Source organism: Littorina saxatilis, linkage group LG15, assembly GCF_037325665.1.
Source record: "Littorina saxatilis isolate snail1 linkage group LG15, US_GU_Lsax_2.0, whole genome shotgun sequence".
Taxonomy (NCBI): Eukaryota; Metazoa; Mollusca; class Gastropoda; order Littorinimorpha; family Littorinidae; genus Littorina; species Littorina saxatilis.
Genome location: NC_090259.1, coordinates 18,336,714 through 18,360,755, shown reverse-complemented (window position 1 = coordinate 18,360,755; position 24,042 = coordinate 18,336,714). Strand labels below are relative to the sequence as shown.

Here is a 24,042-nt window from a genome sequence, read left to right as displayed (position 1 = left end):
AAACACACACACACACACACACATACACACACACGCACGCACGCACGTACGCATACACGCACACATACATATAAACACACGCACACACACTCACGCACGCACGCACACACACACAAACGCACACACACGCACGCACTCACGCAGTGAAGAAGTTACCCGATGCTCCCCAGCATGTCGTAAGAGGCGACTAACGGATTCTGTTTCTCCTTTTACCCTTGTTAAGTGTTTCTTGTATAGAATATAGTCCATTTCAGAGGATTATGAGATTAAGATTTCCAACTAAGTCAATATAAAGTTGCGCGTAGCCATTGATAAAAAAGGGGAGTATAAACAAACACACACACACACAAACACACACACACACACACACACACACACACACACATACACACACGCACACAAACACGCACACAAACATGCACACGCTCATTACACACACACAAACACACACACACGCACACGCACACTACACACACACAAACACACACACAAACACACACACGCACACTACACACACACAAACACACACACACAGACACACTGTCATGAATTATTATTATGAGGCGCGAACCTGTCAAGAATAGAATAGGCAACCGAGACTACTCGCGCATTACACGACGTATCCAAGTGACGTATTCATGTGACGTATCCAAGTGTACTGACGTAAACTAAAATCGTTTCACGAGAGGGTCGTTTTCCGCAAGTCCACGGAACGAAGAACGCTTGGAAGAAAAGCCGTTCCCCTGTCTTTGAAGGTAAGTGACTGTGATTATTACATCGACAATCGTTCCACGGGATCTGGGCGGAGATGAGTGTATCGTGTCAGTCATGTACATTGTGTTGTTGTCAAGTTGTGTACGTTTGAATGTGCGCTGTTGCCAAATCCCCATTTTCCGAAACACAGTAATAGAATGAGAACGATAATAAAATATGAACAAACCAAGTCTTTTAGACAGGCTGTGTAGGTAACACATATGGCCCTTTGATCTGTTTCAGGAACCCACGGTCCAATTGATTCATTCATCTTCCTCTTCCTCATGTTGCCGTAATTGTGGAGAGAGATGTAACCAGACTACTACTGCTATTAACTTGATGATGGTGTCTTGAGAAGAAGAGTGATGACCCAAACCAGGAGCGCGGTCTTCAAGACCAGTCAAGTGCTGCACGTCATCTCGAGTACCTTTTCAATGACATCGAGCTAAGTCAAAACTTCATAAACATTATGTGTATTCCTTTTGTTTTGATGTCCTCCAAGGGAAAGTTCTGAAGAACGTTTGCGGCAGCGGAGTCACGTTAGATTACCATGACAGAATTGAAATCCAGCAGCAATAGACATTTGATCAGAGTGTGCTGTGATGCAAGTAACATGACCTAGCTTGAACAGTGTGTGATACATTTAGTACGATACTGATATTTAGCAAAAATATAGACTAACCTGATTAATGTGTGCTGCATTGCAAGAATCTTATTAACACTATCCATGTATTAAATTATGTAAACCAATGTTGACCTTTCTCCGCTACTTCGAGAGCATGGGAAAGAGTGAAGGAAAGTAAAGTCAAGGCAGTACCTGTTTCTTTAGCTAATACGAAAAGGCGGCGTGTTTTCCTTCCATAAACTTCCTTTGGAAGGCGCACGCAGAAAGAAACAGGCTGACGAAAACTGACTTGTGACATATGGGGGCTTCGTCCGGGATTTTGTAACTCGTAATTTCAATTTGGCTTCCCCAAACAAATTTTCTTCAAACAAATTCCCTATTCGTTTTTCGTTTGTGTGTTCGTCCGTTCATGTTCATCATCGTATAAATCAACTTTTGTATTTATTCATGTTTATAGTTAGTTCATCATTTAACGATAACAGAGTCTGACGTGTGTGCTTCAGCACACGGGAATAATCCAAATGAAGAGTGACGCAAGGCTTTGACGTCACTATAATAATTCACGTAAAGCACTAATGTTATAGTAGTTTAGTTCCCCCTATTTGGCTGTGCTAAACAAAAAACTATAACAGAAGACAGTGGACTAACACCCTGTCAAGCCATCCTGTGTCCCTTAGTCGACAAAATTTATAATATTGTTGGTCGCCGTGGGAGGTTGGTGGGCGAATTGGGTTATATACGAGGGATAGCACTCATCTTCGTCCAGAAGGACCGTGGAAGTGAAGTTGATTCTGCAGACAGTCACACTTCACAACGCCAAGAGTAAGGGTTAGGAAATTTAGATTATTATCTATACAGCAGTAGATAATTGAAGAGTCTTATTTCGACTTACTGTGCGATAGAATCGAGTGGATATTAATATAGGCGAAAGGTCCACGTTGATGGAGCGCCGATGAGATATTAAAATGAAGTTCACTCGATAGAACGGTATATTGTTTGACATATACCAGAAGAACCATAAATTCTAGTGTTAGGTATCCGTGGTTATAAAAGGATATTAGAATGGTTCAGAGAAATCGTGTCATTGGGACACGTAACGTTTACTGAGGTAACGTTGAACGTTCATGAATTCAAGTAGCAAAGTGAGCTTCACTAAAGTAACACTTCATTCTATAGTGGGGGAGTTTTCTCTCTCTAGTAAATAGTGTGTGAAAAGCAGTTTAGTCAAATCGGTTTTTCAACCGAGCATCACGTATTTGCAGTTTGATTCAGTGAATATCTGTGTGTGAGTTAACGTAAAGGATATGCAAACATCCAAACACCCGAGTACTAGGGCGCATATAGCAAGAATGAACGCTGACCCGCAGAACCAGAATACGGCCGAGGCCGTAGTTTCAGATGTTGAAGGTGGTGACACATATGTCAACACCCAAGGAGAATCGAGCGATAATGATTCTCAGACGTTAGGCGCGCGTGTAACGACTTATGTATCCGCTGCGAGTAATGAACGTGCAGGTCCGATCCACCCTGTAAAATCCGGATTAGAGTGGACTCGCGAACTTTTGGCGATAGGACGAGAGTTAGGACTCGAAGGCAAAGACTTGCGTGAGTTTGTAGCTGAAGAACGCGCACGAGAGGAACGTGAACGTGAACGTGAACGTGAAGCCGGTGAACGAGAAGCCGATCGCGCGTTTCAGCTAGAACAGTTGAGGATACAAACGGAAGCACGCCGAGACAACGCCAACAATAACGCGTCGAGGCGTCGTGGGGATGACGACTTTATCCCAAAAATCCCTTTTCTTGATGACAAAGACGACATCGAGAGTTGGTTTGCACAATTTGAACATTATGCAACCGACTGTCATCTCGACGACGAACGCAAAGCTACGAGAATGGTGTATTTCCTGAAAGGAAAAGCAAGAACCATTTTTGCAAAACTCAGTTTCGAAGACGCGCGCAATTACAACACTTTGAAGAATGCGTTGTATGATGGATTTCAACTGACAGCAGATCAATATCGGAAGAAATTCCGTCAGCTGAAGCGAAACCCATCTGACACGTACGAAGAACATGTCACCAAACTTGAGCGCATCCTCGATAAATGGATCGAGTTAGCCAAGTGCGATGAACATGTGGCAGATCTGAAGGATCTAGTTCTCAGAGAACAATTAGAGAACACCTTCCCTACCGAAGTGATGTTGCACGTACTTGATCGGAAACCGAAGTCTGCGAAAGAAATGGGCGAAATTGCCACGGAGTACGAACAATCACGTTCGAACATCAGGCCACGGCAATCTCACCAAAACCATTCTAGCGGCAGCGCGTTTTCGAACACGAAAGGTTCGAACGTCGTCGAAAGTGACGCGAAAGAGAAATCGTCACAGAAAGAACATAAATACGTGAGCGATGATGAAAAACAAAGACTGAAAGCCACAGGCTGTTGTTTTTTTTTGCAAGGGCAAAGGGCACCTGTCGCGATTTTGTCCCAATAAGGGAGAAAGCGTTCACGCAGTTCATGTTCGAAATGAATTTGATGGACAAGAAATCCCCGTACATCTTGACAAGCTGTGCAAGTCGTGCAAAAAGAAGGATTTCAAAGAGGAAGTGTTCATCAAATTAGACGGCCGAATCGTAAAAGCATTACGCGATTCCGGATGCTCAGGTATTATGGTCAGGGCCGACCTTATACCTGAAGAAAGGTACTTGGCAAAGAAAAAAGAAACTACGCTCGCAGAGAAGAAAACACGGAAATTGTGTCCCACGGCTGTGGCCCACATTGACTGTCCGTATTTTGATGCCAAAACCGAAGTGGTCATACTCGATGATCCCATTTATCCTGTCCTCATAGGTAAATGGTATGGTGTAGGCCAGAACAAGAGGAAGACCCCTTTGTTTCCAGTACGTGACCCGAGTTGGTATCAAGGTGAGACCAACGCGGCGGTCAGTACACGGAAGCAAGAGAAGAGAAAAAAAAAACGGAATGAGAAACCTGTGCCGGGAACTAGGCATGATGACAGAAATACACACAAGATGTATTCCCCTCAAGATCTCAAGAAGGCTCAGAATGATGATGAAACACTGGCAAAAGTACGCCAGATGGCTGTTTCAGGAGAGTCATTCCACGGTGTGAGGTATGTCTACAAGAAAGAAATCTTGTACAGGACAACCCTCGACAAAACCGGGAGTGAATCTAGTAAAGTCGTTGTTCCCAAAGAAATGAGAACCAAAGTTCTTTCTTTTGGGCACGACCACCCGATGGCAGGTCATCTCGGGCAAAAGAAAACCACTGATAGAATCCGGTGTGAGTTCTGGTGGCCAGGTTTTGTCGGAGACATAAAACGTTACTGTCTCTCGTGTGACACATGCCAACGAACAGCGCCGAAAGGCAGAACCAAGAAAGCACCGTTGGGACAGATGCCTACCATCAATCCCGTGTTCAAGAGGGTCGCTGTCGACATCATTGGTCCAATAAAGCCAATGTCGGAAAGCAAAAAACAATACATTCTGACTATGGTGGACTACGCCACAAGATATCCTGAAGCTGTTGCACTGAAGGATATTCGTGCTGACACAGTGGCGGAAGCACTATTTGAGATGTGGACGAGACTGGGAATTCCAGACGAAGTGATCACCGATCAAGGAACCCAGTTCACGTCCAATCTCATGAAGGAAGTGAACCAGTTTCTGAGCATCAAGCACAAAATGACCACCCCTTTCCATCCTCAAGCCAATGGATTAGTGGAGCGATTTAATGGAACGCTCAAAAGCATGCTCAGGAAGTTGGCAATAGAACAGCCAGTGTTGTGGGATACATTCATCCCAGCACTGCTTTTTGCTTACCGCGAAGCACCTCAAGACAGTCTTGGTTTCTCACCCTTTGAAATGCTGTATGGCAAGACCATCAGAGGTCCCATGCAGGTTCTGCGACGTGCATGGACTGATGAATCGGTCGAAGGTGAACAGAAGACAACGGCAGAATACGTTGTCGACCTCAGAAACAGGATTGAAGAAACGTGTGAGATTGCCAAAGAAAACCTAGCTAAGTCATCACAGAAGCAAGCCCGGTATTTCAACCGGAAGACTGCGCTCAGGTCGATTGAAGTCGGCAAGAAAGTGCTACTTCTGCTTCCCGTGAAACACAACAAACTAGAGTTGACTTGGCGCGGCCCATACGTAGTGACTGAGAAAGTCAACCAGTTTGACTACAGAGTCAAAGTCGGGACGAAACAAAAGGTGTTCCACATCAACCTGATGAAAGAATATCAGGAACGTGACATCGTCACGCGTGATGTTGCTGTCGTTACACCTGAAGAAGAAGAAGAAGAAGAAGAACACATCGCCGTAGTCATCGAGGAAGATGATACGATGAACGATGATATCTTCCAAATAGACACTCAGAAGATGATTCCTCTGCTGGAAACTACTCGTACAGAAGATGTCACAAGCGTGAACTTCTGTAAAGAATTGAGTAGAGAAAGAACAAAAGAGGCGAAAGCGATCTGTAGTGCATTCTCCAAGAATCTGACTGATGTACCGATTACTACGAACTTGGAGAAGTGCAGAATCGAACTTACAGAGAAGAAACCTGTGTTTGTTCGACCGAGACCCATACTTCATGGGATGGCGAAAACGCTTGTAGACGAGATCGACGAGATGTTGAAGCTCGGGGTCATTGAACCAGCAAACTCACCGTACAGTGCTCCAATCGTTTTTGACTCACATGCGAAGCAAAAGTGAGTCTATGTACTCACCCGAGTCGTCCGTCCGTCCGTCCGGACGTCCGGAAAACTTTAACGTTGGATATTTCTTGGACACTATTCAGTCTATCGGTACCAAATTTGGCAAGATGGTGTATGATGACAAGGCCCCAAAAAACATACATAGCATCTTGACCTTGCTTCAAGGTCAAGGTCGCAGGGGCCATAAATGTTGCCTAAAAAACAGCTATTTTTTACATTTTTACCATTTTCTCTGAAGTTTTTGAGATTGAATACCTCACCTATATATGATATATAGGGCAAAGTAAGCCCCATCTTTTGATACCAGTTTGGTTTACCTTGCTTCAAGGTCAAGGTCACAGGAGCTCTTCAAAGTTGGATTGTAAACATATTTTGAAGTGACCTTGACCCTGAACTATGGAAGATAACTGTTTCAAACTTAAAAATTATGTGGGGCACATGTTATGCTTTCATCATGAGACACATTTGGTCACATATGATCAAGGTCAAGGTCACTTTGACCCTTATGAAATGTGACCAAAATAAGGTAGTGAACCACTAAAAGTGACCATATCTCATGGTAGAAAGAGCCAATAAGCACCATTGTACTTCCTATGTTTTGAATTAACAGCTTTGTGTTGCATGACCTTGGATGACCTTGACCTTGGGTCAAGGTCACATGTATTTTGGTAGGAAAAATGTGTAAAGCAGTTCTTAGTGTATGATGTCATTGCTAGGTTTAGTTACCCTAAAGGTCGAGGTCAAGCATGTGAGTCGTATGGGCTTTGCCCTTCTTGTTGTGAAGAAGAAAGGAGGTAAGAAATACCGGGTTGTGACAACCATGGAGCAAATTATTTAAGTCGCGCTTCATATAGTGACTAAATTTGGGAAATTCATTCTCAAGAAAGGGGCTGTCATGAATTATTATTATGAGGCGCGAACCTGTCAAGAATAGAATAGGCAACCGAGACTACTCGCGCATTACACGACGTATCCAAGTGACGTATTCATGTGACGTATCCAAGTGTACTGACGTAAACTAAAATCGTTTCACGAGAGGGTCGTTTTCCGCAAGTCCACGGAACGAAGAACGCTTGGAAGAAAAGCCGTTCCCCTGTCTTTGAAGGTAAGTGACTGTGATTATTACATCGACAATCGTTCCACGGGATCTGGGCGAAGATGAGTGTATCGTGTCAGTCATGTACATTGTGTTGTTGTCAAGTTGTGTACGTTTGAATGTGCGCTGTTGCCAAATCCCCATTTTCCGAAACACAGTAATAGAATGAGAACGATAATAAAATATGAACAAACCAAGTCTTTTAGACAGGCTGTGTAGGTAACACATATGGCCCTTTGATCTGTTTCAGGAACCCACGGTCCAATTGATTCATTCATCTTCCTCTTCCTCATGTTGCCGTAATTGTGGAGAGAGATGTAACCAGACTACTACTGCTATTAACTTGATGATGGTGTCTTGAGAAGAAGAGTGATGACCCAAACCAGGAGCGCGGTCTTCAAGACCAGTCAAGTGCTGCACGTCATCTCGAGTACCTTTTCAATGACATCGAGCTAAGTCAAAACTTCATAAACATTATGTGTATTCCTTTTGTTTTGATGTCCTCCAAGGGAAAGTTCTGAAGAACGTTTGCGGCAGCGGAGTCACGTTAGATTACCATGACAGAATTGAAATCCAGCAGCAATAGACATTTGATCAGAGTGTGCTGTGATGCAAGTAACATGACCTAGCTTGAACAGTGTGTGATACATTTAGTACGATACTGATATTTAGCAAAAATATAGACTAACCTGATTAATGTGTGCTGCATTGCAAGAATCTTATTAACACTATCCATGTATTAAATTATGTAAACCAATGTTGACCTTTCTCCGCTACTTCGAGAGCATGGGAAAGAGTGAAGGAAAGTAAAGTCAAGGCAGTACCTGTTTCTTTAGCTAATACGAAAAGGCGGCGTGTTTTCCTTCCATAAACTTCCTTTGGAAGGCGCACGCAGAAAGAAACAGGCTGACGAAAACTGACTTGTGACACACACATACACACACGCACACAAACACGCACACAAACATGCACACGCTCATTACACACACACAAACACACACGCACACTACACACACACAAACACACACACGCACACACACATACACACACACACACATACACACACAAATACACACACACACACACTCACACACACACACACACACTCACACACACACACACACACACACATACACACACACACACACACACACATACACACACACACACACACACACACACACACATATAATTATGCACATTGACACATTTACGCCGGTGGCACACAGTCCGACACCTGATTACATCTTGATGTTGCTAAAGAAGGTACAGTACTCCTCGGATAAGGTGACCCCCCTTGGGACCAAAAAATATCGTGATCTTATCCGAGGGACACGTTAACCGATCCTCGGATAAGATCAATTTCAGTAGAACAAAATTGATCTTATCCGAGGAGATCAGCGTTTAGTTTGAGGCCCCATAAGAGACTTCCCGCCAATTGAAAGTCAATGACGTGATAATGGGCAGATCCGGACTTTATTGTCCATTTCCATAAAACACAAGAAAGGACTTTTTTCTGTCCGCGTAACGCATAGCTCATAAAATAATACTAAAACACAATTCATTATCAAAATTATACATAGATCTATACATCAATCAAAATACATCAATCACAATGCTCTATGACATTTAAATACAAAATTATGAATAAATATTTATTTATTTATTAGTGAGTATTTCTACGCACATACCCTCTCCTATTTGGGGAGGCTCATGGCGTTTACAATATGCCGTGTGAGATGGAAGTTTTTACACATTATATCACGCATTCACATCGGCCAGTAAATCTCAAGCGTGTTAGGCGAGTATATACTTTTCACGGTCTTTTATTCCAAGTCACACGGGTATTTGGTGGACATCTATATATATATACGACTAGTGTCTGTCTGTCTGTCTGTGTGTGTGTGTGGTTGTGCGCGATGCACGGCCAAAGTTCTCGATGGATCTGCTTCAAATTTGGTGGGCATATTCAGGTACACCCGGGACAGGACACAACCTGGTCGATATTTCAACACGTGCTCTCAGCGCGCAGCGCTGAACCGATTTTGGTTCCACCTCAGCTACCCGGGCCCCCATACCGACACACCAAAGCCAAAGTTCTCGGTGGATCTTTTTCAAATTTGGACACCGTATTCAGCTACATCCCGGACACAATATCATCGATGAGATATTTCAACACGTGCTCTCAGCGCGCAGCGCTGAACCGATTTTGGTTTTTCTGTTCATTTCACCATTCCCAGTAACTCTTCCTTATCTTCTCCATGTTTTCAGCGTTTACCTCCCTTCCTTCGTATGGTGCACTATAGTATGAGGGGGCATCTTCGGATATTCCCGGCGTTCTGTTACTATTTTTAGAAGGTCACCGCAGTGTCCAGAACGTAAATTGGACCCGTAAATTATCCTCACTGTAAAAGTGCAAAGGTCGAATCAATTTATAGTCACGCGAAAAATACACTGTCATCTATCTCTCTATATATACGGCTTCTCTGTGTTTGTGTGTGTGTGTGTGTGTGTGTCTCTCTCTCTATGTGGGCAACACCTGTGGATTGTTCAGTTCTGTTTGTGATGTGGTCTGGCGACTTTTGTGTATTTGTATGTACTGGCCTTCCTTTGAGAAGCCATAACAGTTCAAAAGGGCTTAGAGATAAGCTCTAAAGTGCTCAATTCTGTTTGAGTGGAGTTCGCCTCCAAAGGTGATTAACACGGTTACATTCGTCGACAAGGATGGGACTCGATATGGTAAGGAATGGCATTATGGCCACTGAATCATTTTCGTACTGTTCCCATTCCACGAATCTGGGAGGGACCTAAGCTTGGCGGGTCCATTGTTCGGACCCGGCGAAGCCGGCGTTCGGCTCTAAGTACTTCTTCCCGGCGAAGCCGGCTACCCGGCGAAGCGGGTATTCATCTAGTTTTTATATATGTCTATACAATTTTGCCAGGAAAGACCCTTTTGTCAATCGTGGGATCTTTAACGTGCACACCCCAATGTAGTGTACACGGGACCTCGGTTTTTCGTCTCATCCGAAAGACTAGCACTTGAACCCACCACCTAGGTTAGGAAAGGGGGGAGAAAATAGCGGCCCGACCCAGGGTCGAACACGCAACCTCTCGATTCCGAGCGCAAGTGCGTTACCACTCGGCCACCCACTCACAGGCGCTCTTATATACATAGAGCACCCACTAGACAATTGCATTTTGCACACACACACACCAAAGACCCCTATAATTATTTACCCATGCCTCATTTTTGGACACCCCCCCCCCCCCCCTCTATTATACTTGATCCAGGCCTGAGTGTGTGTGTGTGTGTGTGTGTGTGTGTGTGTGTGTGTGTGTGTGTGTGTTGTGTATGTGTGTGTGTGTGTGTGTGTGTGTGTGTGTGTGTGTGTGTGTGTGTGTGAATGTGTGTTTGGGTGTGCTAAAGAACCGTATTCATCTCCCCACCCTCTTTCTTTCGCTCTTATTCTCTCTCTCTCTCTCTCTCTCTCTCTCTCTCTCTCTCTCTCTCTCTCTCTCTCTCTCTCTCTCTCTCTCTCTCTCCACCTGTGACATAATAATAACAATAACAGCACTTTATTGTCAATTAAAATATTACATAAAAATGGAAAATTTTCCTGATGCCGTGATGGACGCCACGCTGTTTGTCGAATGACAAAGCTGACAGCTCGTAGCTGACAACAATGTGCACGCAGCGAGAGACAAAACCATCTAAGTGTTTTGCTTGCTGTTGCACTTTGCTTGCTGATGTATCTGGGGACAATGGTAAACGAGAGAAGAATGGAGGCTGTTGGGTTGATAATTAGCTTTTGGGAAACAGCAGGCTATATAATCACAGACCCATTAACAACAACTCAAAATGTAGTGGTGTGTGACTGAACAAACGTTTCATATTTGTTTCCATTTGCACGGATCGATGTATTTACACATGTTGTCAACAAATTGACATAAGCATCCTTTAAAAAGAAAGAAAGTGTACAGTGGGAAAGTAAATTGGTGGACGAATTCTATGGAGCAGCAGAACCAGAACTTCAACTCTCAACACCCAATAAGAAAGATAATGTATGCTCTCATAAGAAGAGTCACCTCCTTTACATGGATACAAAGCAAGAGTTACCTCCCTTGGGTTCTGGAACATTCCGGTAGTTTCGCCGGAGTGCAGTTGTTTTCGTTCATTCATTCTTCTGATAAGGGAAATTAAGAAACTATAATGTCATATATACAATATATAAATACAATATATAAATACATATGCACACACGGCAGGGCGAAGTGTCTGCAGTTTAGTAGTACTGCTATTGTCACGTAGCGCTATCGACACGTAGCGCCGTATTGACACGTAGCGCTACAGTACGTAGGTTTTTCCCAAAATAGTGATATCGACACGTAGTGCTATTGAGACGTAGAGATAATGGCACGTGTGAATTGTGTCAATAGCACTACGTGACGATAGCACCACTGTTTTCGGCAATTTGTGTCGATAGCACTACAGAAAATAGCGCACACTATCGATACGTAGCACACATGACACGTAGCGCTAGCGGGACTCACCGGCTAATGACGTCATTTTAAGTGGAACAAACATGTACATAAATGCCTTCCCTTTCGAATGATTTACAGTTATAGAATTTTTGTCAAGCCGTTTAATTTTTATGTCCGTTTTATGAACCCAACCCTCTAAACGAGAATAGTAACGCCAATGAAGGAAAACATACACACAAACCAACGTTTTTCTCACCGACGGTGGTTTGGAATATAGCTCCACAACTTTAGATTTAGTGTTGTGGTGTTAAAATCTATCAGAAAAATGTGTTTGCTAACGTGACGCCAAAAAGTAATCAAAACGGTCCTTAGCCGACTGACTATATATTATACGTCCGGGGGTGTAAGGTATCAGTGTGAGGATCACCTTAGACACAGGCTTATAACTCAAAAAGTGTTCGCTCTTTTCTAAAACGGATTTCACAACTGGATAGAGTTTCAACATCTCTTTTAGAAAATGTAAAAATATTAAAAATTATGCAAAGGTGACATGCGACTCATTCCGAGGTGGAGGGTCACATATACAATCATGTCGAAAAAAACCTCTGTCAAGGCCACAGGAGCTTGTATCCAACCACCGGTCGATAATTATTTACTCCTTATTCCATTTATTTACTCCTTATTCCATACAATCTACTACTACTATTTACTACTTATTATTATTTATTTACTAATAAATAGTAGTAGTAAGGGTAAGCATGCATCACTGAGTAAATAATACGCATCCAGGAGTAAATAATTATCGACCGGTGGTTGGATACAAGCTCCTGTGGTCAAGGCCGCAAAATTGGGAGATTTTTTTCCGTTTCAGTTTCACTTGATCTTAAGCGGTGGTCTTCTGCATTTAGAGACCAGAACGGGGGTCACCTAAAAAGAGGTGTTCCCGTATCCGAGGTCACGCTAAGCGAGGTTTTCTTAGTCATACAAAGAAGGCTTTAGGTCGGGACCAACACCCTGATTGATGTTATCAGACGTGTGACCTTAAACGGTAGTGACGTTAACCGGGGAGTACTGTATACAGATAAGAGTAGAGTGGGATAAAGTCGCACAACTAAGTCAACAAAGTTGCGTTTGATACCTGCATATATATCAAACGTTATCTAAGAAAAATGTAGTACAGGTGTCGGGGAAATAAACATGCACTCTCCCTGTCGTGTGTACGTTTTACGACTGAAGTGGCGCTGTTACAGTGTTTGTTACAAGCAGATATGTAAATGGGACTTCCCTTCCCCCCCCCCCCCCCCCCCAAATTGTCCTATCTCTTTCCTGCGTTGTTCACTTGTTCACTCTCCGTGAACGGGCGGGGACGTAGCTCAGTTGGTAGCGCGCTGGCTTTGTAGCCAGTTGGTCGCTATCAGCGTGGGTTCGATCCCCACATTCGGCGAGAGATTTATTTCTCGGAGTCAACTTTGTGCAGACTCTCTTCGGTGTCCGAACACCCCCGTGTGCACACATGCGCACGAAAAAGATCCCACGTTCACAGCGAAAGTCTCAGGGCTTGGAAAACACGAAGACACGCATGCATCATCTCTCGTCTCCGATTATCATGATCGTATTTCGATACTTTGACGAGACAAACCCAATGCTGGTGTGTCGAAGAAGACAGCCACAGCGGGCTTGTTCGAATCAAAGTATCACACCATATCTGCAACGTATTACCAATACCTGGTAGCGCGCTGGCTTTGTAGCCAGTTGGTCGCTATCAGCGTGGGTTCGATCCCCACGTTCGGTCTAAGAGGACGTTAAACCCTAATAGTAATAGTCAGTCAGTCTCCGTGAACTACAATGTCTCTATATAATGCGCTTATGTACAAAAACTTATACTCTTTCACTAATTATGTATTCATGTACTGTAGTAGTAGTCATTATAATAGATATAATCCCTCTTTAGGGCGAGGGCCAGATGCAAAAAAAAGTATACCTATGCTTGTTCTGTTACACTCGTAAAATACAGAATTGTCATTGTCATTGTCATTGTCAACCTCACAACCTCACAACCTCAGTTTTGTGTCTCCCGCGCAGTGGCAGTGGACATGAAAGCGATATCTTGGTCTTGTTGACGGTGCTAGTAGTGCACACAGAGAATGTGCACCAGACGCGCACCTTGCGCTTTCTTTGTCTGTGGGTCAGTGTTGTGTTCGAAGGTAAGTGGGTGACAACGGCTGTTAGTCTATGTGGTCGATTCAATTCTTGTTCTTGTTCTTGTTGAGGTGTCTAGACTAACAAGGACGTATTAAAGTTATACTTCTTCTCTCTCTCTAAAGTATGTTATTAGTATTAATTACGAAGTATGCAAGGTGTCCGGATACGCCGCTGGGAGCTATGGTCCTTTGCTGAGAGGTAAATGAAGGCTCCCAGAATGCCTTTGCCTACTTTCCTTCTCCAGATTATATCATATAGTACCTTTACGAAAGGTGGAGTGTGTGAAAAGGTATGAATTTGCTGGGAAGTACGGTCCTCTGCTAAACGGTAAGTGGACGAAGAGCCCAGAAAGCACCTATTGCTCACAGAACATATTACTCACAAGACCTATTGCTCACAGGACCTATTGCTCACAGCACCTATTGCTCACAGGCCATATTGCTCACAGGACCTATTGCTCACAGGACCTATTGCTCACAGCACCTATTGCTCACAGAACATATTGCTCATAGGACATATTGCTCACAGGACATATTGCTCACAGGACATATTGCTCATAGCACCTATTGCTCACAGGAAATATTGCTCATAGGACCTATTGCTCACAGGACATATTGCTCACAGCACCTATTGCTCACAGGACATATTGCTCACAGGACATATTGCTCACAGCACCTATTGCTCACAGGACATATTGCTCACAGGACATATTGCTCATAGGACATATTGCTCATAGGACATATTGCTCACAGGACATATTGCTCACAGGACATATTGCTCATAGGACCTATTGCTCACAGGACATATTGCTCACAGGACATATTGCTCATAGGACCTATTGCTCAAGGACATATTGCTCACAGGACATATTGCTCACAGGACATATTATTACTCATAGGACATGGAGGAGGGGAAACAATATTTTTGAAAGGAGGAAAACTTTACCAAAGCCAAAATATGCAAAAGCTCACTATTTTGACTCACTAAATCAATTTGGAAACTGGGTGACACTTGTCAGTTCAGATACAGAGCGATGTCTGTGCTTGCGTGAAGTGGTACTGGCGGATCATTCATTTTTCTAGCGTAATGGCAGTTGACATAAGCAACATGAAAAAGGGTTTAAAGAACGGCAAGGCTGAGCCCGACAAAAAGAGCTCATTCCCTTTTTAGTAACTAAACCAGCTTAGAACAGCACTGGTGCTCAACGCCTCCGCGAAACGTGAACTGTAAATAAGGCCAGGGGTGCACATAGTTCTTTACAATTGTGTATCGTGTCGGCTAGGTCATTCTATGCCATACACAGGCCAACTAGTTAAAGAATGTGTTTGTTGTTTTGCAGAAACCTTGGCGTAGAGTGTCCGGGCGAATCTATGAAGACAGCACCGTGTAGACAGAGTGTCGTGTGGCGGTGAACCCAGGAAACCGGACCCGTATTTATCAGGGACCTCGGCTCTGTCATCTTCATCCTCCTTGTAGCAAACAGGCCACACACACACACACACACACACACACGGATTACAGCTCAACGTCGCCAGCTTGCTGTGATCTCTGCAGGTACAGTAACCCCCCCCCCCCCATCCCCTTTTAAGCCCCCCCCCCCTTCCTCGATTTAAAACTTTCATCCCTTTGAAGACTTTTTCAGATTTTTTCTACATAGAGTCTGTAAATAAACCTCCATTTTAAGACTGCCTCCTATATCAGCCCTGGGTTTCTTAGATTTTTGGTGGTACTTGAAGGGGGGTTCCCATGTACGTATGACCCTCGCTGGCAATGTTTGCCGTTCCATTTATTATGCATACTTGATAAATGCGCCATCACGCGCTAAGAGATCATGTCCCTTACATAACCAGTGTCCTCAGGTCTATTGGTGTTAATGGCTGTAATAAGATGAAGACGCGGCAACTTCGAGAGTGAGGCAGAGGGAGGGGGGAGGGGGCAGATAAAGAGAAAGAGAGGTGGGGAGGAAGCGGCGAGAGAGAGAGAGAGAGAGAGAGAGAGAGGGGGAGAGAGAGGGGAAAGAGAGAGAGAAGGAGAGAGGGACGGAGGAGAGATATAGAGGAGAGAGAGAGAGAGAGAGAGAGAGAGAGAGAGAGAGAGAGAGAGAGAGAGAGAGAGAGAGAGAGAGAGAGTTTCTAATATGCTGACTGTTAGCATATGATAACAGACATGTCTCACAAACGATATCAGCATTCGCCAAAAAGGCTCATGCTTGATATCTTTTTTCTCGACATGTCTTGTTATCATTTGCAAACAGTCAGCATAGAAATAACTCATATTAATGACCGGTAATTTTTAATGAGTTGGGGCATTCTAACCAATCACAGGATCTGTTTCATTAAAACGCCAACTTGATTGAATTACAATATATGTTATTTACCTTAGACAGACAGTCCAAAAAAGAGATGAAAATCAAGAATCAGAATGCAAAAACATTCACGGGCACGTCAAACTATGGTCTTTGTGGTGGACTACAAACAAGAAATTCCTTCGAGGTAGGAAAAACACCCCCGTTGGTCAAAGGGAAATAACCATTCTCAATGCCACCAACTGAGAAGGTTATTTCCCTTTGACCATTAATATGTCACTCTTAATCTTAATCCACCAATAACTCCCTAACCGTGTGTTTGACTGGTCCCAATTTTTGTAAGGACCGTCTCAGGAATGTATAGAACCTGTTCACCAAGTTTGGTGACGATCGGTCCGTTCATTCTTGAGATCTATTTGCGAACACAAACACACAAACACACAAACACACAAACAAACAAACACATCGAGTGAAACCTATACACACCCCTATACCGGGGGTGTAATAATTATGAGACAAAAGGGAAGAAAAGAACTTACCTGATAAGGCGTTGAAATTGACCTCTGCGTAATTGTCTCATAAATGTTTGATTTACAGTACACTGACAAAGACCACCAGGTCGACGTACTCGTGAATGTTTCGCTTTGCCTATAATGGGCGGTTCTGGTGAGGTTATGCCCCCTCTTTCTTTCGGCTGGTAACTGGCGCCACCTCGCGGCAAGATCACACGAGAAAGGAAAAAAACTTGCATTGGTCCCAAATTGCATATCGGTTTGGTAACAGTTCGTCAGTGTGTAAGTCGTGCATTTTATACGGTAAACAGACAATGGTCGGTTCTGGTGAGGTTATGCCCCTTCTTTCTTTCGGCTGGTAACTGGCGCCACCTCGCGGCAAGATCACAGGAGTTGTCTCGCGTTATCACCCCAGAAGCGCTCATTAAATGTTCCATAAACGGTAATGTTGAACTTTAGCGTTGTAAATTCAGGAACGGTTTTCTACTGCATGTTTAGAGGGCCCCAAAGGGGGGGCATCATCACGATCACGGGAAGGGAAATTTTAGCTTTCACGATCACAGTTACCTTGATTTTTGTTTTCACGATCACAAACACCAGTGGCAAATCACGGTCACGGTAAAAGTTGCAGGTACAGAAAGCACGTGTCAAAGTAAACACAACCACACAGTAATTCGCTCCTCTGGATCTATTGTTTATTCAATACAATGTGAGAACTGTTGCACTTTTTTGTTATTATTTTTTTTAATTCTCTTTCATACACACATAGAAACTACATATCATGATTTGTAATCAGTAACAAGAATGTTGTTTTCATTGTTTTCTCTCTTTCTCTCTCTCTCTCTCTCTCTCTCTCTCTCTCTCTCTCTCTCTCTCTCTCTCTCTCTCTCTCTCTCTCTCTCTCTCTCTCTCTCTCACTACACTCATACACATTCAACTCCCACACCCTCACTCCCACACATGAATATATACTTGCACAATTTCACATTTCCAGAGCTAAAGCTTGTAAACCCATTTTCTCAAAAACTATTGGGTGGATTGAAATTAAAGTACATGTATGTGTGATGGGTTCTTTATTTTCAACTTTGCCATACAATTTGAGGTACACCATCGCCTGGTTTCATGGCCTTGAAAAGGAACGCAACTGGCCAAAAATGGTTTTACCTGAAAGAAGCGCGCAGTGCCAGTGGCGAAGCCACAAGCCTGAGCCTGCAAAGCAGGCGAGCCAACTAGGGGGTCCGGGGGCATGCCCCCCCCCGAAATTTTTTCAAAAAACGGTTAAAATCTGTGCAATCTGGTGCATTCTTGGCATCATTTTCAGGGCTGTAATAGTGTTGTGATCTTGTTAAAAATCCCATTTTAGCCTCCCCCCACCACCATTCAACACACCTCCAAACTGGTGAAAACAACACTACTGTGCGCTGGCTTCATTGAGACCGGCGCCCGGTCGCGTTGCGCGATATTCACATGGATCGATTTTGCGGACATTTTTCAACTTCACCGGAATAAATTTGACTTTACTGGATTTTGAAAACGGCTTTATCGGATTTCCGGCAATTACCGGAAAAGTAGCATGCCTGACAAAATCCCCAACGAACATGACTTTGATCGTCTTTGACATGAGGATCAAGTGACCCAAACTGGCACGTCTCCCCGCCATTGTTTCTGAATTTAACCCATTGTTGATATTAAAGTTTACAGGCGCTAAAATAAATCCAAGCTTAATGCAAAGAAGCGACAATTAGAATCTATGCCAAGCGTGTCCACGTTGCTGGGATGAAAAACACATTTCTAGTTTCGGTTTTGGCTACACGCAGACTCGATCTCGAACCAGTCGAGGTCACACTGAGCGAGTGACAGCCGGACGTGGCAATGTCGACAATGTCAATGATCTCACTCAAACTCAAAGATCTTGAACAAATTTCAAGATCTTTGCCTACATTCAGAACAGTCATAGAGCAACATAGATCAACATACCATGATATTTCGTCTTCGGAAAGACCTTTCCACCAAGGAAGGCATTCTCGCCGCCTGCTTTGTTCTGGCTTGAATCCACAAAATATAACAGAAGTTCGATGACAAGTTCGATGACAGTACCGCTGCACGCCATTTTTGATCTTCGAATTCGAATTTGACTGAATGCACTCAAAACTTTTGCACGAAGCCCTTCCATTGGATGAAGTTTGGCAGACTTTTGCAATTTGCCTTCTGATTGGATCTCTTTTTTTGTGTGATTGGTTCTCTTAAGGGAAGCAATCGCTGTCAAAATCATATTTCTGAATGTGTTGTTGCTTCCCCTTCAATCGGGATTGGCTCCTTGACGAATAGAGGATCATAGAGTGATACAGCTGTGAAAAATGTACGTTGAAAATAAAATGCTTTGCAATAATGCCCATCACGATCACGAAAATAAATGACGATCACGATCACGAGACTTGATTTTTTTGTCATCACGGATCACGGGCAAAGTCCCATCACGATCACAGAAATGGAAATTTCGGCAATCACGGTCACAAAAAGGTCAAAAAACGCCAATCACGATCACGATTTTAAACCCTCTGTTTAAGCCTCTAATTTTGCAGAACCTGCACTTGTTAGCATAACAAGTCATTTGAGATATCTTTGAAAGTTACGGAATGAACTGCACAGATGCCTATCATTTACTTGGGTTTTAGAAGGAAAATATCGACGGCAGCCATTTTGGTGCATTATTTTTGAAGAAAGGGAGACAACTCTGCCAATATTACGTATACGTTTTCTCTCCCATGACAGTCATTTTCCTCGATTAAATGACCAAATTAATTATTTGTGCCTCATTTTGTAGCCCAATCCGTCAATTAATTTCACGTTAATTTTGTTTTTGTTTTTGTTTGATTATATGTACTTGAATCAAAAATAAGTCAATAATGCCACTAGATTTTGCGCTATGAGTTTAAAACGCGGAAGTTCAACAATACCCCAAAAACTATTCTTTCTGTTTTTTTGTTTTATTCAGGCAGGCAGGGCGACGAAGAAGTGACAGCGACAGCATCTCAAGATGGCGGACGAACCAGTAACCAGCACCCATCACACGCCGGGACTCACTCACGTCGGGGACATCTCCGTCGTCGTCATCTATTTCGTCCTGGTGATGGCCGTGGGACTCTGGGTAAGAATCCCGAAAACAAATAGACTGCCAACGTTCCAAAATTCAGAATAAAAACAAAAAACAAGCAAGGTATGTTATAGGAAAGTTTAATTGTGACAAAACAAAACGACACAGTCACTGATCTTCGACCCAGCGGCCTTTTAACCCCTTCACTGCCCACCCCGTATGTAATACGTGGTCATTTTCGGTTTGTCCTACGCCCATAACTGTATCTCATACGTGGGATTTGTGTCAACAACATTTCAGGACATTTCTGAAAACTAAATGGGAGGTAACCACTGTCCAAGTACTTGTAGGGGTTCTAAACACATTTCTTTCCCATAGACCGTTCGGATAATGCTGTTATACTGTGGCAGTGAAGGGGTTAAGTGGACAGACGAACACTTATAATTCAGAAAATAAACTTGTCTGACAAATTGTCCAGAAGCTCGTTCGGAAGACTCTGGGTAAGGTTGATATACTTCCTTCCGTTGTTACTTTTTTTTTCTCTCTAGGAAAGTGAGGGTTGAAGGTGGATGGGGCGAGGGGGGGGGGGGGGGGGAGGGGGGTTGGGTAGGTAGAACGTAGGACCGTGAATTAATTTGGAAAATGTAAAATTGTGACCCGAGTATTCTCAATTGAACATGCAATGACAAACAAGGTTTATAACTTTAGTGCACTGCATTTTCTTACATTTTCACCTCGAGGCATCAGCTTTATTCAGCGTAAACGCGCGCTGTATTCTATTTATACCTCTGTTTGTACGACCCCTTTTTTAGACAGTTATGCTTTCAATTTTTCTTTCTTTCTTCGTGTACAAGGTAAGATCGTGTTCGATGATCTTAGTAAGGCGAACGGCATATTATTATTACGTGCTGGAAGAACGGAGCAACATTATTGCTAAGTCTTTCTCTGCAGGTTGAGTGAAACATTTATTTCGAAAACCTGTCGTTTCTTTACTGCCCTTACTGTTTTCTTTGTGTTTTTTCCCAACTTGCGACCTTAAATTAAATAACCATGTGCTTTGACAAGTCAAAAGTACCTCAGATATATCATGTTCTTTAACCTTACCTTAGATACAATGAAGGTTTGTGCCCTGGAGCCGGTTTCATGGACTCGCGATGGTCACACTGACAGTCAGACCACCGCTTTGTAACTCCGAGATGTATAATAATTATGAATGTCGTCATATTGTGTTGTTGTTTGTGTGTATATATTATCACATGCATCCAAAACAGATATTTCAACAGCATACACACATGTCTATATAACAGATTAATTTCAAGGAGGTGTTGTACATGACAATTATTATGTTCATCGTTAGGATCACAAATATTTGAATAAAATGTGTAGATATTGAAATTAAACGCCCCACATTTTGTTTGTTTGTTTGTTTGTTTGTTTGTTTGTTTGTTTGCTTAACGCCCAGCCGACCACGAAGGGCCATATCAGGTCGGTGCTGCTTTGACATTTTACGTGCGCCACACACAAGACAGAAGTCGCAGCACAGGCTTCATGTCTCACCCAGTCACATTATTCTGACACCGGACCAACCAGTCCTAGCACTAACCCCATAATGCCAGACGCCAGGCGGAGCAGCCACTAGATTGCCAATTTTAAAGTCTTAGGTATGACCCGGCCGGGGTTCGAACCCACGACCTCCCGATCACGGGGCGAACGCCTTACCATTAGGCCAACCGTGCCGGTACAACGCCCCACATGCTGTGCATGGCAAGCGCAACCAAAAAAAAAAAAAAAAAAAAGACTGCGGTTGAACGAACGCAACACTGTAATCCGGCAACTTCCTGTGCGAAGAGGTAGGGGAAGGGCTCCTAATATGGACCGGCTCCTGATATGGACCACCTCCTGTTCTGACAAACTAACGGCGCTAGAGCGCTCAAAACAATTTCATTGGCTGTATTCACCCTCTCTGGATAACTTTCACATGTCAAAACAGTTGCAGAAACACAAACCTCAAAACCGTTGGGCTTTTGCTATTTTTTTCACATTTGGCAGGGTTCACTCTAAATTTGCCGCCTAAAACGGACTCATTTCTGTCCACAGTCAAAGCTTTTACCACACAAAAATTGCTACATATGACAGCTAAAACCGTATTTGTTACATTTTAGCAGTGTTGACCCCGAGTTTCTTCTGCAAACAAAATATAATAGCAAAATCTCAAAGTATGTGTGAGTCCCCTAATATGGACCACCTTCAACAAATCGAAGAAAATAAAAGCTAAATGCTATTTTCATTAGTTCATTCAGAAGCTTGCTGGAAATAACCTATAACTAGCCTTCGAGATTTAAAAAAAAAATCACAAATAGGCTTCTTTACGTGGAAGTTGATAATTTCACTTATTTTCACTCTGTTTTTGATAAGCTTCTTTAGTTTCCTGGTGTGCTTAAAATAATGCTCTCATCAACCCGAAACAGATAAATCTAAAGCATATTTTGATTAGTCTGACTTGCACACTAAGTTGTATCTTGTTATTTTGAAGTATAGGGGGCTTTTTACAGTGATTCGAGAAGGCCGCTTCAGTGGTCCATATTAGGCGCCCGGGCTCCAAATATGGACCTTTTTTTCTGTATTTAATTTTTGCTGAATATCTATCAAAGCTATTTTACTCTAATTAGGCCTAACGGTTAACCTGAGAGAGAAGGACTACCAAACACAAAATTAAACTTCTTCGCAAGAAAACAAGCTAGTTATTAGCGTGAAACAAAAAGTGGTCCATATTAGGAGCCCTTCCCCTATAATCGGCCGATTGAAATCTTTTTCATGAAACTCGATTTCGTCGGATTATTACTGCATTTTCCTCGATCAACTGCAGTTGACTGATTGTGTTTCTTGCTTATGTCACCGGTGTAACACGAGAAAATTACTCCCACGAGATTTTTACTCCGGAGTAAACATTTCGTGGAGTAAAAATTTCGTGTTACACCGGCCCCTGTTGTTGTGTTGCAGTCGCTGTGCCGACCTAATCGTGGCAGCGTGAAGAGTTACTTCCTGGCTGGTCGTTCCATGTCCTGGTGGCCGGTACGTACACTCAGGCCCTTCAATCAGGGGTGGGCTTATGATATGCTGGGTGATCTTAGAATAACCCTTTTTAGCGGATGAGCGTATGATACGAAGAGCGGGGCACGAGGTGAGTGTCTGCAGAAAAAATGTAATAACTCCTAAAATACTAATTATCCTGCAACCATATTACAGTTGTCAAAACCCGAAATGTAGCGCTACTTATTCACGTTGCTCTTTTTGCAGAAAAATGCGTATCTATTGAATAACTATCCAAAACACAAGGCAGGTCGCTGATTTGTGGTCGGGTGCTCTTATGAAATACCCCCTGTGCGCTTATGATAGCTTGATTTTCCGGATCGGATGCGCTTATGACTGGTTTTTCGCTGCGCTGCCTAGTTTTTTGCTTGATGACCTGAATGATCTTAATTAAATGTTCTCATTTTACAGATCGTGGATTATAGATGTTACCATTGTGGAGAAGAGTTCTCCATCTTCAAAGAAATCATAACCCACACAGTCGATAAACATGAAGCACATAAGCTTCGGTATTGTTTTGTTCAGCTTAACACGGAGACAGGCAAGCGGAGGCTATGCACAAAAGCATTCGATTTTTCACCAAGAGAGTGCGCTGAGAAAGGCTGCAAAATAGTTGTAACCGATCAAAACAAAATAATAGTGGATAAAATTCCAAATTCCATTGGGCTTACTCCAGCATCTCAGAATGGCAATCAAGAGGCTCAAGAGCCTACGCCAGTGTCTCAGAATGACGATAAACATCCCCAAGAGCACACTCCTAGTGCGGTTAACTATTTTGTGAATAACCTTGCCGAAAAGGCTGGCCCAAATTCTGGCTGAAAACGGCTTGATAAGTGAATGGATTAGTTTTCATCAAATGATAATTCAAGGACATTTTCCCCTTCATAATATTGCCTTTCGGTTATTTCTTGACGTTGTGAACTATTACTATTTCCACAAGCGGTACACAGGTGAGTCTTCCCCCTGTCCTTCTTCGCAGGCGTGCATTTAGGAACCTACGCTAACATGATGGCGCGAGCTTCCATTCAAATTTAGCTTAGGCAACGAAGGTTCGATGACGTCATCCAATAGTCACATCCACAGAAGGAAATGTACATTTTAGCTCGACATAGACAGATAGGCTTGAGGAGAATGATAATAACAA

The 24,042-nt window shown here is 43.1% G+C and overlaps 1 protein-coding gene and 1 long non-coding RNA gene across 2 annotated transcripts in view; both read left to right on the top strand.

The window, feature by feature from the left end:
* The first annotated feature begins 5,945 nt into the window (after positions 1 to 5,945).
* On the top strand, positions 5,946 to 7,970 carry LOC138948727 (uncharacterized). Its single transcript, XR_011450069.1, has 2 exons — positions 5,946 to 7,222; positions 7,464 to 7,970. It is a non-coding gene; the product is annotated as an uncharacterized lncRNA (long non-coding RNA).
* Positions 7,971 to 13,622: 5,652 nt separating this feature from the next.
* LOC138948726 (sodium/glucose cotransporter 4-like) overlaps positions 13,623 to 24,042 on the top strand; it is a 28,380-nt gene continuing 17,960 nt past the window's right edge. Inside the window, exons 1-4 of the mRNA XM_070320332.1 lie at positions 13,623 to 13,899; positions 15,237 to 15,451; positions 19,710 to 19,862; positions 22,809 to 22,880. Coding sequence (XP_070176433.1) covers positions 19,752 to 19,862; positions 22,809 to 22,880 — 183 coding nt within the window. The 5' untranslated portion in view covers positions 13,623 to 13,899; positions 15,237 to 15,451; positions 19,710 to 19,751. The remainder of the gene's footprint in view (positions 13,900 to 15,236; positions 15,452 to 19,709; positions 19,863 to 22,808; positions 22,881 to 24,042) is intronic.